This window comes from Cystoisospora suis (genome assembly GCF_002600585.1).
Source record: "Cystoisospora suis strain Wien I chromosome Unknown contig_537, whole genome shotgun sequence".
In the NCBI taxonomy this organism is placed as follows: domain Eukaryota; phylum Apicomplexa; class Conoidasida; order Eucoccidiorida; family Sarcocystidae; genus Cystoisospora; species Cystoisospora suis.
In genome coordinates this window covers 1-12163 of record NW_027153338.1, presented here as the reverse complement: position 1 = coordinate 12163, position 12163 = coordinate 1, and the positions used below count along the sequence as shown (strand labels likewise).

The window sequence follows — 12163 nt, the reverse complement described above, 5'->3', positions numbered from 1 at the left end:
AGGAGAAAAAGAAGGAGAAGGAATCTGGAAAGAACTGAAGATAATAAGCATTCTTCCTTTGACTCCCCACACAAGTGTGACTGTAGGTAAATCTCCTTCTCTTTTCCCCCTCTTCTTGAGGGACACCTTAGTTAAATCTCTTCATTTCTTCTCTCTTTTTCTTCTCTTCTTTCTTCTTGTCTTTTCTTTCCCGCTTCCTCTGCAGTTCTTTCTCCCACTTCAACGACCTTCTGTGATGCGCATCTTCTCAAGTATTTCAGAGAAGCTTTACTTCTCTCTTCTTCGTCTTCTTCTTCTATCTCTTCTCGCCCTCGTCAGATCTTGTTCTCTGCGCCTATCAAGCCTGAAGCAGTGGTGCATGCAGTAAAGGTGTCTCGAGAGCTAGCTCTATCGCAGGAATCGATTCAAGAAGCAAAAGAGAGAACTAGCGGTGGTCTGAAGGAGGGAGAGAAGATGAAGAAGAGGACGGAGGCAGGAGAAGGTATGGAAGGAAAGAAGCGCGTACGAGGAGAGAATTTCCTAAGTTTCTCAAGAGAATCGACACCTGCAGCTATGATTGATGCCTGGACCGAATATAAGACGACGAGAGGGGAGAAATTCTCATCTTCTACATGGCTAGGACAGTCAAGAATTTCTATGAGGAACAAGGAGATTGCCGAAGTTGAGAGACTTCTAGAGAAAGTAAGAAAGAGAATCCCTTCTTCATTTTAGGGTCGTCGTCTTTCATCCAAGAGTCTCGAAATCGCTTCTTCTTGCATGCGATTGCCTGTGTCTCTGGAAATAGATCAAAAATAGACGGACTTCTTTCCTTCTGTCTTCTTTCGAGAGAGTGAGAGGAGCGAATCTCTCTGAATGAACGTTTTGCGAACGTCAAGACAGACGGGAAGAAGACATTATGATCGCTAATAATCTCCCGCGGGAGGAACAAAAAAAGGAGATGACGGCGTATTGGCATGTTTCTCTCTCGGGTGTATATACACCTGGTGCTTTCTTACATGAACCAGGAGTAGAGGGAAGGTCCCGTGCAGCTGTAAGAACGATTCAGAAGGCTTCTCTTCAGTATCTACAGGATAGATTTCGTATCTGTTTAGATATCGACCTTTCTGATCTCTCTCTCTGTCTTTCTTTAAGGAAGGACAACGTTCCTTACAGCATTCGCATCTCTCCGTAGAAATCCTCTCCTGTAGCCCGAGCGTTTGGGCTCTTGCTCGTTCTTTCTCTCTTCTTTTTGTGTAGATGGAGAGAAGAGACGGCGACCATTTCTTGACGAAGGGTCATACTGTCTTTTCGAAATGTAAGAAAGATTCTCTCTATCAGAAGTCATAGATAAGACTTCTCTCTTTCCTTTTCTTTAGGTGCTTCCTGACAAAGTCATGATCTTGGCGTTTTTTCCTTCTTCGTTCTCTCCCCTATGGAGATGTATAGAGAAGAGAAAGGACAGATCTGGAGAGAGTCAACCTTCTTCTCTTCTTTCAAACAAGGAAGTTGTTTCATCTCTTTCCTCTCGCGACGCCTCTCCAGAGAGAACCATTTTCACTATAGATGTGCATATACATACATCTCTACGTAGATGTATGTATACATATGTCTGTGTAGTCAGAGTCGGGGGAGTGTACGATTTGTAGATGCAAGCGTGCTTCTCAATGGACGTTTCATCTACCCTTTTCGTTCTTCTCCGACCAATGACACCCTATCGTCTTTCTTTCTTTTGAGCTTAACTTCTTCTGTCGAATTTTTTTTCTCTTCTCTTTTGCCGCGGAAGTCTCAGCGATCAAGAATTCTCTCAAAAGATTCCTTCGCTTTGAGTAAGTTCTACTTCTCTCGTCTTCCAGAATCTTCCCTCTAGACATGCTGGCTGTATATACACGTGTCTGTGCGCCTCACTGACTTGTTTCTGTCCCCTAGTGGTATTCTTTCGTTTTGATCCATCCGTTACTTTTTCTTATTAGAAAGCGACTGAATCTTCTTTCTTTTTTTCTTTTCTTTTCTATGACTTTCTGCAGTGTATCTTCTCCTCTACAAGGACAGGGATAAGAGCATTGATCGCCAGTCCCTTATAGTAAGTTGAAGAAGAATGGAGCTATTCTCTCTTTCTCCCTTTCTCTCTATTCGTCAGTCCGGGTTCTTCTTCTTCTTCTCTTTGTATCGACACACCAGTCAAGAGATGTCGAGTGCAGCCTCCCATAGCGTGCGTAAGTGTATGATAGATAGATAAATGAAAGATAGATTAAAGATAGACAGATAGATAGACAGATTAAAGATAGATAGATAGATGAGAGGTAGACAGAGTCAAGAGAGATAGATACATCAGTTGTTTGGCGTGGGTTCTTTATTTCAGAGTGACAGAAAACATGTCTTTTCTCTGTCCTTCTTCTTCTTCTCCTTTGTTATGATGACGAAGTATCTTTCTCTCCCAGTGGCACATTCTTTTCCTCATAAGGGAAACGTGTGATAATTCTGCACTTTCCTCTTCTTCTCTCTATATCTTCCCCGGGTGTATATGCAAGCACTCTTGGGACGAGTCTCTCAATCGAGGCATGCCCTCATAAATACATACCCGCATATACACAGGGATAGATCCTTATGCATGTATGTATGTATAGGTATAGCTGTATGTCTTGATACATACATACATGTATACACGTGTATTTCGATCACGACGCTTTCTTATGCTCCATCTATTCTTTTGATGTGCGTACAGAATGTCCTAGAAGAGATAGTCGGGAGTTCCATTCATCTCTCGCCCTCCCCATCTGGCAAAAGCTCTTCTTCTACTTCTCACAATGGAGAAGAGAAAACCTCCTCATCTCCATCAACTTCTTCTTCTTCTTCCTCTTTCTCTTCATTCCCAGAAACACCTGTTTCTCCGTCGCCTTTCTATCCATCTCCTTCTTCTTCTTCTTCTCGTCGAGCATTCAGTGAGATGTATGAACCTCGAGGGTTTATGAATGAACTAGAAACGGACCCTGTGTACGGGAAGTTAGTTGCGAAAGCGACCGTCGCTCTTTTCGATTCTCCAGGCATTTCTGACCAAGTAAGACATTTTCGAGAGATTCCACTGCGCAAGAGACAAGGAGAAGAACACCATCCATCGAGGTATGAGAAGGAGATCAAGAGAAAGATAACGACCGTAGATACATAGAAAGAGAAATAGAGATCAAAGGTAGATTGAAAATAGATTAAAGATAGAAGGAGAATTCACACACATATTCCCTGTAAGGAGGGGGGGAATAGGGGCACCTCTGGGTACAACTTTGGATTGATAGGCTCTCTCTTTTCTCTCTATCGCAAATTTAATGGACGCTCGTCAGGCTGCTGCAGATGGTCTTCTACAGCTCCGCAAATCGTGTAAACTACAGACAAAGAGAGTCATATGCGTATACCCGTACACGTCTACTACCCCTAGACGTGCCTATATCTGTCTATCTGTCTACCTTGAATACATCTCTCTATACATTCATTTATCTATTCCTACGCCGGTGTATGTATGCATGCAGAATATATGTATATGTCCTGTAGATGAGCGTTGTGTGTGTGTGGTGTTTCTTCTTTGTTTAGGAGGTGGACGATCTGTTAGAGGGATTTGAGAAGGCCGTAGACATCGAAGAGAAGATAAAACTTCTCCAAAGAATCTCTCCCCAACTTCAAGCTGCCTTGACACTCGAAGAGCCTGCAAGACCTTTAGATGAAGCCGTCCACTTTTCTCATGTCTCCACGAAAAATGAACGAGGTAGGTCAACGCATGCACTATAAAGACTTCGATTATAGGTGTGTGCATATAAGTATTCATCTATCATATATACATATATATATATGTATATATGTATCTATAGTGATGCCCAGACAATAGACAGGCACATTCACTACGCACCATCTTACATGCTGCTGCCCCTAAAGAGTATACATATAGATAGATAGATAGGCATATCATCACGCATACATATATGATGTCTTATATAGATATATATATAGATAGATAGATGCATATAGGTATAAGTGCATATACGTATACATCGAGGTGAGGTCATCTTCGGGGAGGTATGAGAGCTGACCAGAGACGAGACGGAGAGTGAAGGCAGGTGATGTGTATGTACAGGGGAAGTTGTAAAGCGGAGTTTTCCATGACGGTCGTCTCCTAAGAAACAATACAACAGTGAGGAATGGAAGTCTTTCTCTGTAGGAGACAATGTAAACGCAGGTCATCTCGAGCCGCCCGAGAAGCTCTTCAGGGAGAGAAGAGAAAATATGACCTCTTGTTCGCATGGAGGGAAGTCTGTGAAAAGTGTGTATATCTTCTTCTCTACCTTACGACTCTATATAATCTTTCTGTATGCCTCCATTGTGGTCTTCTTTCTTCCTTTCTTCTTTGCGTGTCTTTCCATCGAGAAATCTGTCGTGCTATGTGGAGGCATAGGAAAGAACGATAAAAGTATGAGCTATCATGCATGTCTCTCTGTAGAGTTCTATTCTTCTCTTCCCGCACCCTTACCTTACTCACATCTCCTGGGCCTAAAAAGTTCATTCCTTTCTACGTACGCACATCATCCTTCATGCTTTCATCTCTTTCTCATATATCCATACTTCCTTCCCCTTTTCTTCGCACCTGTCTTTTCCGAATTCTTCCAGACCACGCTCGTTATCGTCCTTCGATCTTCTTCTTTTCTTCTCATTCTTCTCTGAATGAAGAAGCAGAAGAAGAGCCTGCTTCTTCTTCTTCCTTCCTTTCTTGTCCTCTTCGTACTCTGAGCCGTCTCTATCGTATCAAAGCATCGCGGCTCTTTCATGGCGATCAGGAAGACCCTTCTACGTCTCCCCCCTCTCTTCAGTATAAAGCAGCTCTTACGTATGCCATTCGATCTTATCGTCTGGAAAGTCAAGGAGATTTCGAGGAGGTTTTAAAGGGCCGTCCAAGCCGACTTCCTGGCGGCTGGAGAGGCGATGAATCTCCCGTCTACGGCTCTGTTCCTGTCCAAGTTGAAGATGCCTCGTCCTCGCCTTTCGCTGGGAAGATCATACGTGGAGGGGGGATAGGTGGAAACTGTAGGAACAATAGTAGGCAGAATAGTAGTAGTAGTAGGAGGAGTGACGGCGACGGAGATCTCTTTGATCAGATGGCGTGTCTTAGAGCGGGGTGGCCAGCTCGAACTCTTCTTACGGTTATGTATATGGCCTTAGGTAAGAAAGATGAGACTACTTCGTTGACAAGATGGCGTGTCGATAAACGAGTCACAATATACAATGGAAATCCTGTATGGAGATCTACACTTGTCTCTCGATCATCTGCATTCGTCTCTCTCGCTCTCTCTCTCTGCATGTATTTGCACATTTCTCAGGGGATCTACATTTATATGCCTCTCTATTGATCTCTGTATAGATTTGAATCGGTCTGTGCTTAGTTCTACACCTGCGTCTATATCGAGCTATCTCTCTACATCAATCAAGCAGTGCGTATCTACCTATATCTCGTCGTATTCTCTTATATGTATGCAACGTCCTGTATCTACACATGCATTTAGATAGGTAGATATATTACATCTTTCCTTCTCCCAGGGCAAGAAGGGTGTGATGTATGTGATTATCCAATGTATATGTATTTGGAGAGAGGTATCTCTGTATACACCTCTATATCTCTAGATCTACGTAAAGATAGTCTGCGTCCTAAATGTCTGTATTTCTTTCGCCTCGCTCTATCTCTCTCTCGCGTAGGCCTCTCTTGTCACGAGATACCACTGATCAAGTGCGAGATATATAGGATGACCTCTATACCATGTATACTGTAGTCATACAGTGCACTATTACAAACGCAGATACGTTAAAGTCATCCTCGTGTGAAGAAACCCCTCAACCGGAAGATACCTACTACCTACACTCACTGCATGTCTACCCGCTTAAGTTGAAGGTCTTTTCTGGAGGCTCCGTTCAAAACTTGACAAGCTTTGCGTCGATTCCTTCTGTTCATCTTAAGACTTCTCTCCATACATGCACCTTTTTTGGCCGCCTGTGGTGTATGATAGAGAAAGCGTCGGTACGTGATGACTGGATCCTAAGAGAAGATTGCAGCAGTAGAATGTTGCGTTATTATCTCTCCATCATATGTAATAAGCAAATCATCCCTCTGCTCTTGTCTTTCCCTACTTGTGAGTTTCTTACATTCTCCTGTGTAAGACGTCTCATGGGAGAGAGTCAAGAAGAGTAGACAGGCATTCCATCACAGAGATGTCTACTCGGATGGGGAAGCCTAGCTCAACTCCCGCTTGTCGGCAGAAGTAGACACACACATGAAGAATTAATTTGTCTTGTCGCATTTCCTAGTTGGTCTCCTCACTCATTCTTTTCTCCTCGGTCATAGAGTGTCCCCTTTGAGAGACTTGATAGATCTCCCCACTTTTCTTTCATCTGTCTGACATGCGAAACCATCAGGAGCAAAGCATCCAGTGGTGCAGCAGAGTCGAGCCGAGCTTGAGATTTTGGTAAGTCTTTCTCACGTCTTTTCACGAAGGAGATGCGCGATGACAGTCTCCACAGTGAAAGACTTCGTCTCTATCTGGGGATGTAGAGAAGAAAACAATTATGACTCTGTTGTACCTCTTCTTTGTCTATAAGTGGAGAAGATTGGCAGGGGAAAGGAATTCTCCGTATACAAGCCGAGTGACTTCCTGGATGTCTTCTTGTGTCCGTGTAGAAGAGCAGATCAAGATTCACTTCTTTCTTCAAGTATGTAGAAAGAGCTCTTAGTGTCGAGCTCTTCATTCTTGTTGCCTAGTCTTCTTATCAGGAGCATCCACTTCACCAGTGTAAAGTTTATGACCGTATATCTCATCCAACAGATCATTTGTCACTCCCGATAAAGAAAGGAGGGAGCGAAACGTCAGCCATGGTGGCTTATCGTAGATTACGTACATTCACATGTAAGTTAGCGGGTATTTCTTATTTAGCAAGACATGCACTTGAGAAGCGGCTCACTCTGTTCCTATGCACAGTCGTAGATCAGCCTCCATGGGAGACGTGAAGTCTGTTGGTGATGTAAGCACACACGGACATAGATACATATATACCGGAGACAGGCGGCGTTGTATGAAAGCCGATGCGATTCGTCATGTTCACGGTCTGGCTTGTATTGTCCTGATATACGTTCGAATTGTATTCTAATAGGAAAAGAGAAAGAGTACAGGAGCCAAAGAGTGTTGCTCTTGAAGATAGTAGGCTTCCTTTTGCTTCTCTCTCTCTTCAGCTCGGCACCGACACTTTCGTTCCTGTCATCTTCCCTAGAACTAAAGCTGTTGTTGGAGGGAAACCCATCATGGTAAGCAATCCGTACATATTTGTATCTGTATATACTCGTGTATATACAGAGAGAAAGGGGTGAGAAAAAGAAATGTGTGCAGTAGGGATGTTATATGTATGGTTCAAGCTCTACTGGGTCGTCCGGCAGCTCAGCCAGGCATCCCTGGGTCTCCGACCCCTTGTCCGATGAGCTCTATTTCTCACAAACTATATATTCAAATGCTAGCTTATATATAATTTCTATACATACTCAGGTACCAACACATATATATATGTATAGATACATATACATACATGCATGCATATTCGTAGGTGACATTCTTGCGAGGCATGCACAGCGGACCTTGAAGAGAGCTGGCGATTCATCATGCCCGGTGTTTTGTATGGTGAAGTTTCTCAGAGTGCTTCAGCTTGAAGATGCATATGACTCCTGACTGAGGATGTGCCGCATGCGTTTCGCGCCTTGTGTGTGTGTGTGTGAAGATGAGAGGAAAGAGCGGGAAATGGCACTGGCTAGGACCCTACTGGAAACCTCCATGGGCACCTCCCAACAAGGCACGCTGGCAGACAGGACCCGAGGAGTGGTCATGGACAGATCCGACTCGATAGCTAGCCAGAGCATAAGGAAGGAAAGCTTGACATCTTCGAGATCGAAGATGTCTATGTCTCGAATTATTCACGGGCGTAGTGCTACTTGATGGCCCTGGTGAGGGGAGACATAGCGACAGAGTTGCATACACCGCGAGACAGACGGCTGGGCCTCTCTGTAACAACGAAGGAGAAGAAAACTGTTTGACTTGGGGTGTGGAGACAAGGGGATTGTTTCACTTGGTGTATGTATAAAAGAGAGAGACGCCAATATGTAGACATTGGATGGTGACTGACAGAGTGACCTTGTAGTTAGTTGCTTGCTGAGTGAGAGTCGCGTTAGGAAAGGGAAAAGACGGCTTTTCTTCACAATCTGAGGGTGTGTCGTTACTCCAGATGAAGGGATGGTGGAGAAAACATTGAAACAACACTGTTTCTATCTATATTCAAGTGCACGTCATGCCTGGAGATTTCATGAATCCATCTAAAGGACACATCAAGAGATCCGTACGTTAAGAGATATGCCGTGCTCGGAAAGGCATGGTTATCTTTTTTATGAAGATGATGTGCCTTGGGGGTGGAGACCATTCTTGTGATAAATCTTTTTCCGAGGAATCACTCGTTGTCACGGATCGACAGCGAGCGGGTGTTTCTAGAGGTTCACGAACTTCGAGGTATGGATGGCTGACTACCTTACACCGAAATGCTGATCTTATCTGTCTGAAGAAGAGGCCTTCCACCCTTCGTATCGTGTACACAGAGAAGGTATTTGATATACTTCGTATGCGATAACTTGTGCTTCTCCTCCGCGCGTGCCTTTCGCTTCGCTCTCTCTCCTCCCGGCTACATGCACAGTACTTGGTGAGACTATGGTGATTTCATCACGATAGTTGGATGGCTTGTTCTCCTGAACAGCTGGGAGGCTTTTTACCGGACATTTTCATCAGTCAGTCCCTTCAGCAGTCTCTAAACGAAGATGCTGTATTTACAACTGCTGTAAGTAATCTGTTTCCGAAGGAACACACACGGAGACGTCGACGAAGGATCTTTTTCTCTCGTACACGTAGAAGCCGGGGTGTTGTCTGCGCCGGTGAGTAGAGTACGAGTTTTCAGTTACGAACTTTCAATTTTTACTCGATAGACTGCTGGGCATACTCATAGAGAAGAAAACGAATATCTTGCTTAAGGCTGGATTGCTCAAACGATCTGCTCCTGCGGGCCATAGTCGCAATCGCTCAGTGCTTTTCTTACTCTTTCTTCTCTGTAGCTGGGAAAACCGCGAAGGTTTCTTCCAGGCTGAGGGGAGAAAAAGGCCCCAAGAACGAAAGAAAGAGGAGGTAAGGTCTGTTACTCCTACTACTAGAGAGAATGAAGAGAGGAACTGCGCGTGCGAGACCGTCCATGCCACGACACACACGCCCAACGCAGAGCGATTACTAGAGTGTTTCACAAGAAGCATCTGGTGAAAGAAGAAAACAGCAAAAACTGTCACGATTCCTCACATCGTCAAACACACCGTAGAGAGTGTTCATCTGGACACCTCTATAGCAGTGAAGTCTGACAAAGACTTCACTGCTATAGAGGCGGTGTCTGTTGCCCGATCTTCACAAACCATGGTGACACGCGGCCGCCGTTCTATGCCCCTTTTGACGTTCTCATGCCTCTATTCCACTCATCTTCACCCTTAATCAAGGTACTTACCTTTGCTCATCCTTAGCGAGATAGCGTTATAAAGAAAAAGAATCTTTCCTTTTGAATGGCGGTCACCATCCTCAGCGGACAGTGGCTATCACCGTCACCTCACCACTCGTGAACTCACTCACGCCACCCTCCACCTCATCATCTTCTTTTCGCCCTGGCTTGCTAAACGTCTCTATGATGCTCTTTCTCCTGCATCCTTGTTTCGTTCTTTCCTCTCACCATTGTAGGATTTCTGGCGTCTCCCTTGGCTTTATGAGCTGTTTTCTGTCCCCGTGTTCATCTTAGTTAATCTTACCGGTACAAACTTAGATCCGCTTCGAGCCTCTTCTCGTTGGGTCTGCTTGAAGAGCTGCTTCTTTTAAGAAGCGCGTGCAGCGGTCTTTTCCGTTCTTCATTCTCCGTCATCCTCGTCACCTGAAAAGATGTCGTACAATCCAACATACGGCGGTCAGTTCGCTGGCATTTCTGCAGGTAGGTCGAGGGTCTGCTTTTTCATTTCGTTCACCAGAAGCCAAAAAGCACAAGAGATCGAGGAGTCCGGCGTGTCTAGTGAGCGGAAGAATCTCTTGTTTTTCTGCATTGCTTCTGCGTGGAGAAAGCTAGCAAACTCAAGTGTTCTACCGCACATTGGTCTGAGGTGAAGGAATTCATTGGAAAAAAGAGTTAGAGATGATTCTTTCTGACAACACACTGAGGCTTAGCTAGAAAGATGACAGCGACACCTGCAAGAAAGGCAGTCTGTTGTATTTCGTTCTTTTCTCCAGTCATGCCAAAGAAAGTCGATTGGCCGAGCTTTCTTTGGCGGATGTCCTCACGATATCAAGACATTTTCTAGCTCCCATTCTTAGCATTTAGTTTACTACAAACTCTCCTTCTCTCTGTGTTTTGAATCAAGGAGCGACTGCTCTCTTCATGGTCGCGTGTCGACCACGACGGATAGAGCAGTGAATGATGTACCTAGTCAAAGCTTTCCTCTCGTGACCACAGTCGCTATCTTTCTCTTTGCAAGCGTGTATGAATGACACGGCCCTTCTATCGTCGGAAAGGAAAGGAGAAAGAAGGGGAAAAGCGATTGTGCTTATATGGCTAGTGTATTCGTATCTTCGATAGGATATCCCCCTTCTCTTTTTTTCCTCATCCTGTCTTACGCTGAGAGAGTGACAGTTGATGTTCTTTCTCGCTTTATTTCTGTCTACTCTGTACATCTCCCATTAGCATATCTTACAGTGGCTTTTCTCTCTCCCTCTCTGGGTTGCAGTGATATACCATACATCACGAACATGTAGACATATCTTCCCTTTCTTCGCTTCATGACCCTCTTATTCTCTTTCTTCTCAAGCATATCCTTTCCATCATTATCTTCATCTACCTCCTCCATACATTTCTCCTTCTTCTACCATCGTTCATCCGTACTGCCTAGATGTATTTCTTTCTCGGTGGTCCACTACATAGGGCATCTCCATTCTTACCGTGTTCTCATCGACTGTGCTAGCTTTCTTCTACAGCGAGAAAGACAGATGACTCTGCGAAGAAAGATTCCAAATGGATCAAACAAGGAGGAGGCGCAGGTTCTTCCGCGGCGAGTGCTGCTCGACCAGGGGGGAGTGGAACTGATCCTTTGGCCTCTGATACACCACCTACCAAAGTTATCGTCAAAATCTCAAGCTTAACGTATGTTTTCTTCTTTGCCCCGTGAACCATGTGAATTCAGGGATCCCTCTGTGTCTTCACGCCGTCTGTACATATACAAGGAGATCTTCTTACAGCATAGATATAATAGATATATATATGCACATGTGTTCTTTTATGGACAGACTGTACTGGAGTGAGGCTTGTACAGGAACCAAGCTATATCAAGGCAGGTCACTCACTCACTGTAGTCTTTGGAAGACTCTCTCTCTCTATCCCTCTGCTATTATCCCTCTTCTCCCGTACTTGATGTGTGCAAGTTCTTTCTCTGTCTCTAAAGAATAGCAGACGGGAGTATTGGCTCAATCGATTCTCTTGTTCTATTCTGTGTTTCTTTCATCATCTATCTAGATTTGTAGGTATGCCCGAGGTCAAGGCTCCGGATTCTCGCCATTTCTTCGTCGCTGCTGTCTTCGAGAATGACGATCTTAATGAAGTATGTCCATCATGCCACTACTCTTCCCGTCATCTGTTCGTCATCTTTCCAGCCGTCTGTCCCAATATATTCTCTTTTCACGTCCATAAGTTGACTTTTCTCTAGGTGTCACCATATAGGAGGTCTACAGATATGTGTGGATACATACTTCATATCAGCTACCTATCTGTCTATCTTTGTCATGAGTGTAAGGTCAGAATAGGTATGTAAAATGGAGTCCTCCCTCCTCAGACATTTTAACTCTCTTGTCGTCATCTTTCTCTCTCTGCATTTTTAGAATCTCCAGCCTTTCTTCCAGCGGCTTCTCTGTAGAAAGCAGAACGAGCAGGAGCATAGTCATCGCTTCTGTCATGAGATTCAACGTGTCTAATCAAATCTATCCATTTTCCTTGTTATTCTCTCTTCTTTCTTCTTTCTTGTTCACCCCCCTCCTTCCTTGTTCTCTCTTTCTTGTTCACCCGCCCC

General features: G+C 44.4%; 2 protein-coding genes across 2 annotated transcripts in view; both read left to right on the top strand.

Annotated features, from left to right (window-relative positions):
- Positions 1-8729, top strand: part of CSUI_001347 (uncharacterized protein) — a 12393-nt gene extending 3664 nt beyond the window's left edge. Inside the window, exons 3-11 of the mRNA XM_068061553.1 lie at positions 206-681; positions 1237-1294; positions 2004-2059; positions 2702-3034; positions 3559-3730; positions 4627-5175; positions 6421-6470; positions 7232-7303; positions 7768-8729. Of these exons, the coding sequence (XP_067926471.1) occupies positions 206-681; positions 1237-1294; positions 2004-2059; positions 2702-3034; positions 3559-3730; positions 4627-5175; positions 6421-6470; positions 7232-7303; positions 7768-7893 (1892 nt within the window). The 3' untranslated portion in view covers positions 7894-8729. The remainder of the gene's footprint in view (positions 1-205; positions 682-1236; positions 1295-2003; positions 2060-2701; positions 3035-3558; positions 3731-4626; positions 5176-6420; positions 6471-7231; positions 7304-7767) is intronic.
- A 900-nt stretch (positions 8730-9629) lies between these two features.
- CSUI_001346 (uncharacterized protein) lies at positions 9630-12068 on the top strand (the record flags this gene model as incomplete). The annotated part of the gene is made up of 4 exons (XM_068061552.1): positions 9630-10044; positions 11079-11244; positions 11614-11698; positions 11976-12068. The coding sequence occupies exons 1-4, from the start codon at positions 9996-9998 to the stop codon at positions 12066-12068; spliced, it is 393 nt and encodes a 130-aa protein (XP_067926470.1). The 5' UTR covers positions 9630-9995.
- Positions 12069-12163: the final 95 nt, after the last annotated feature.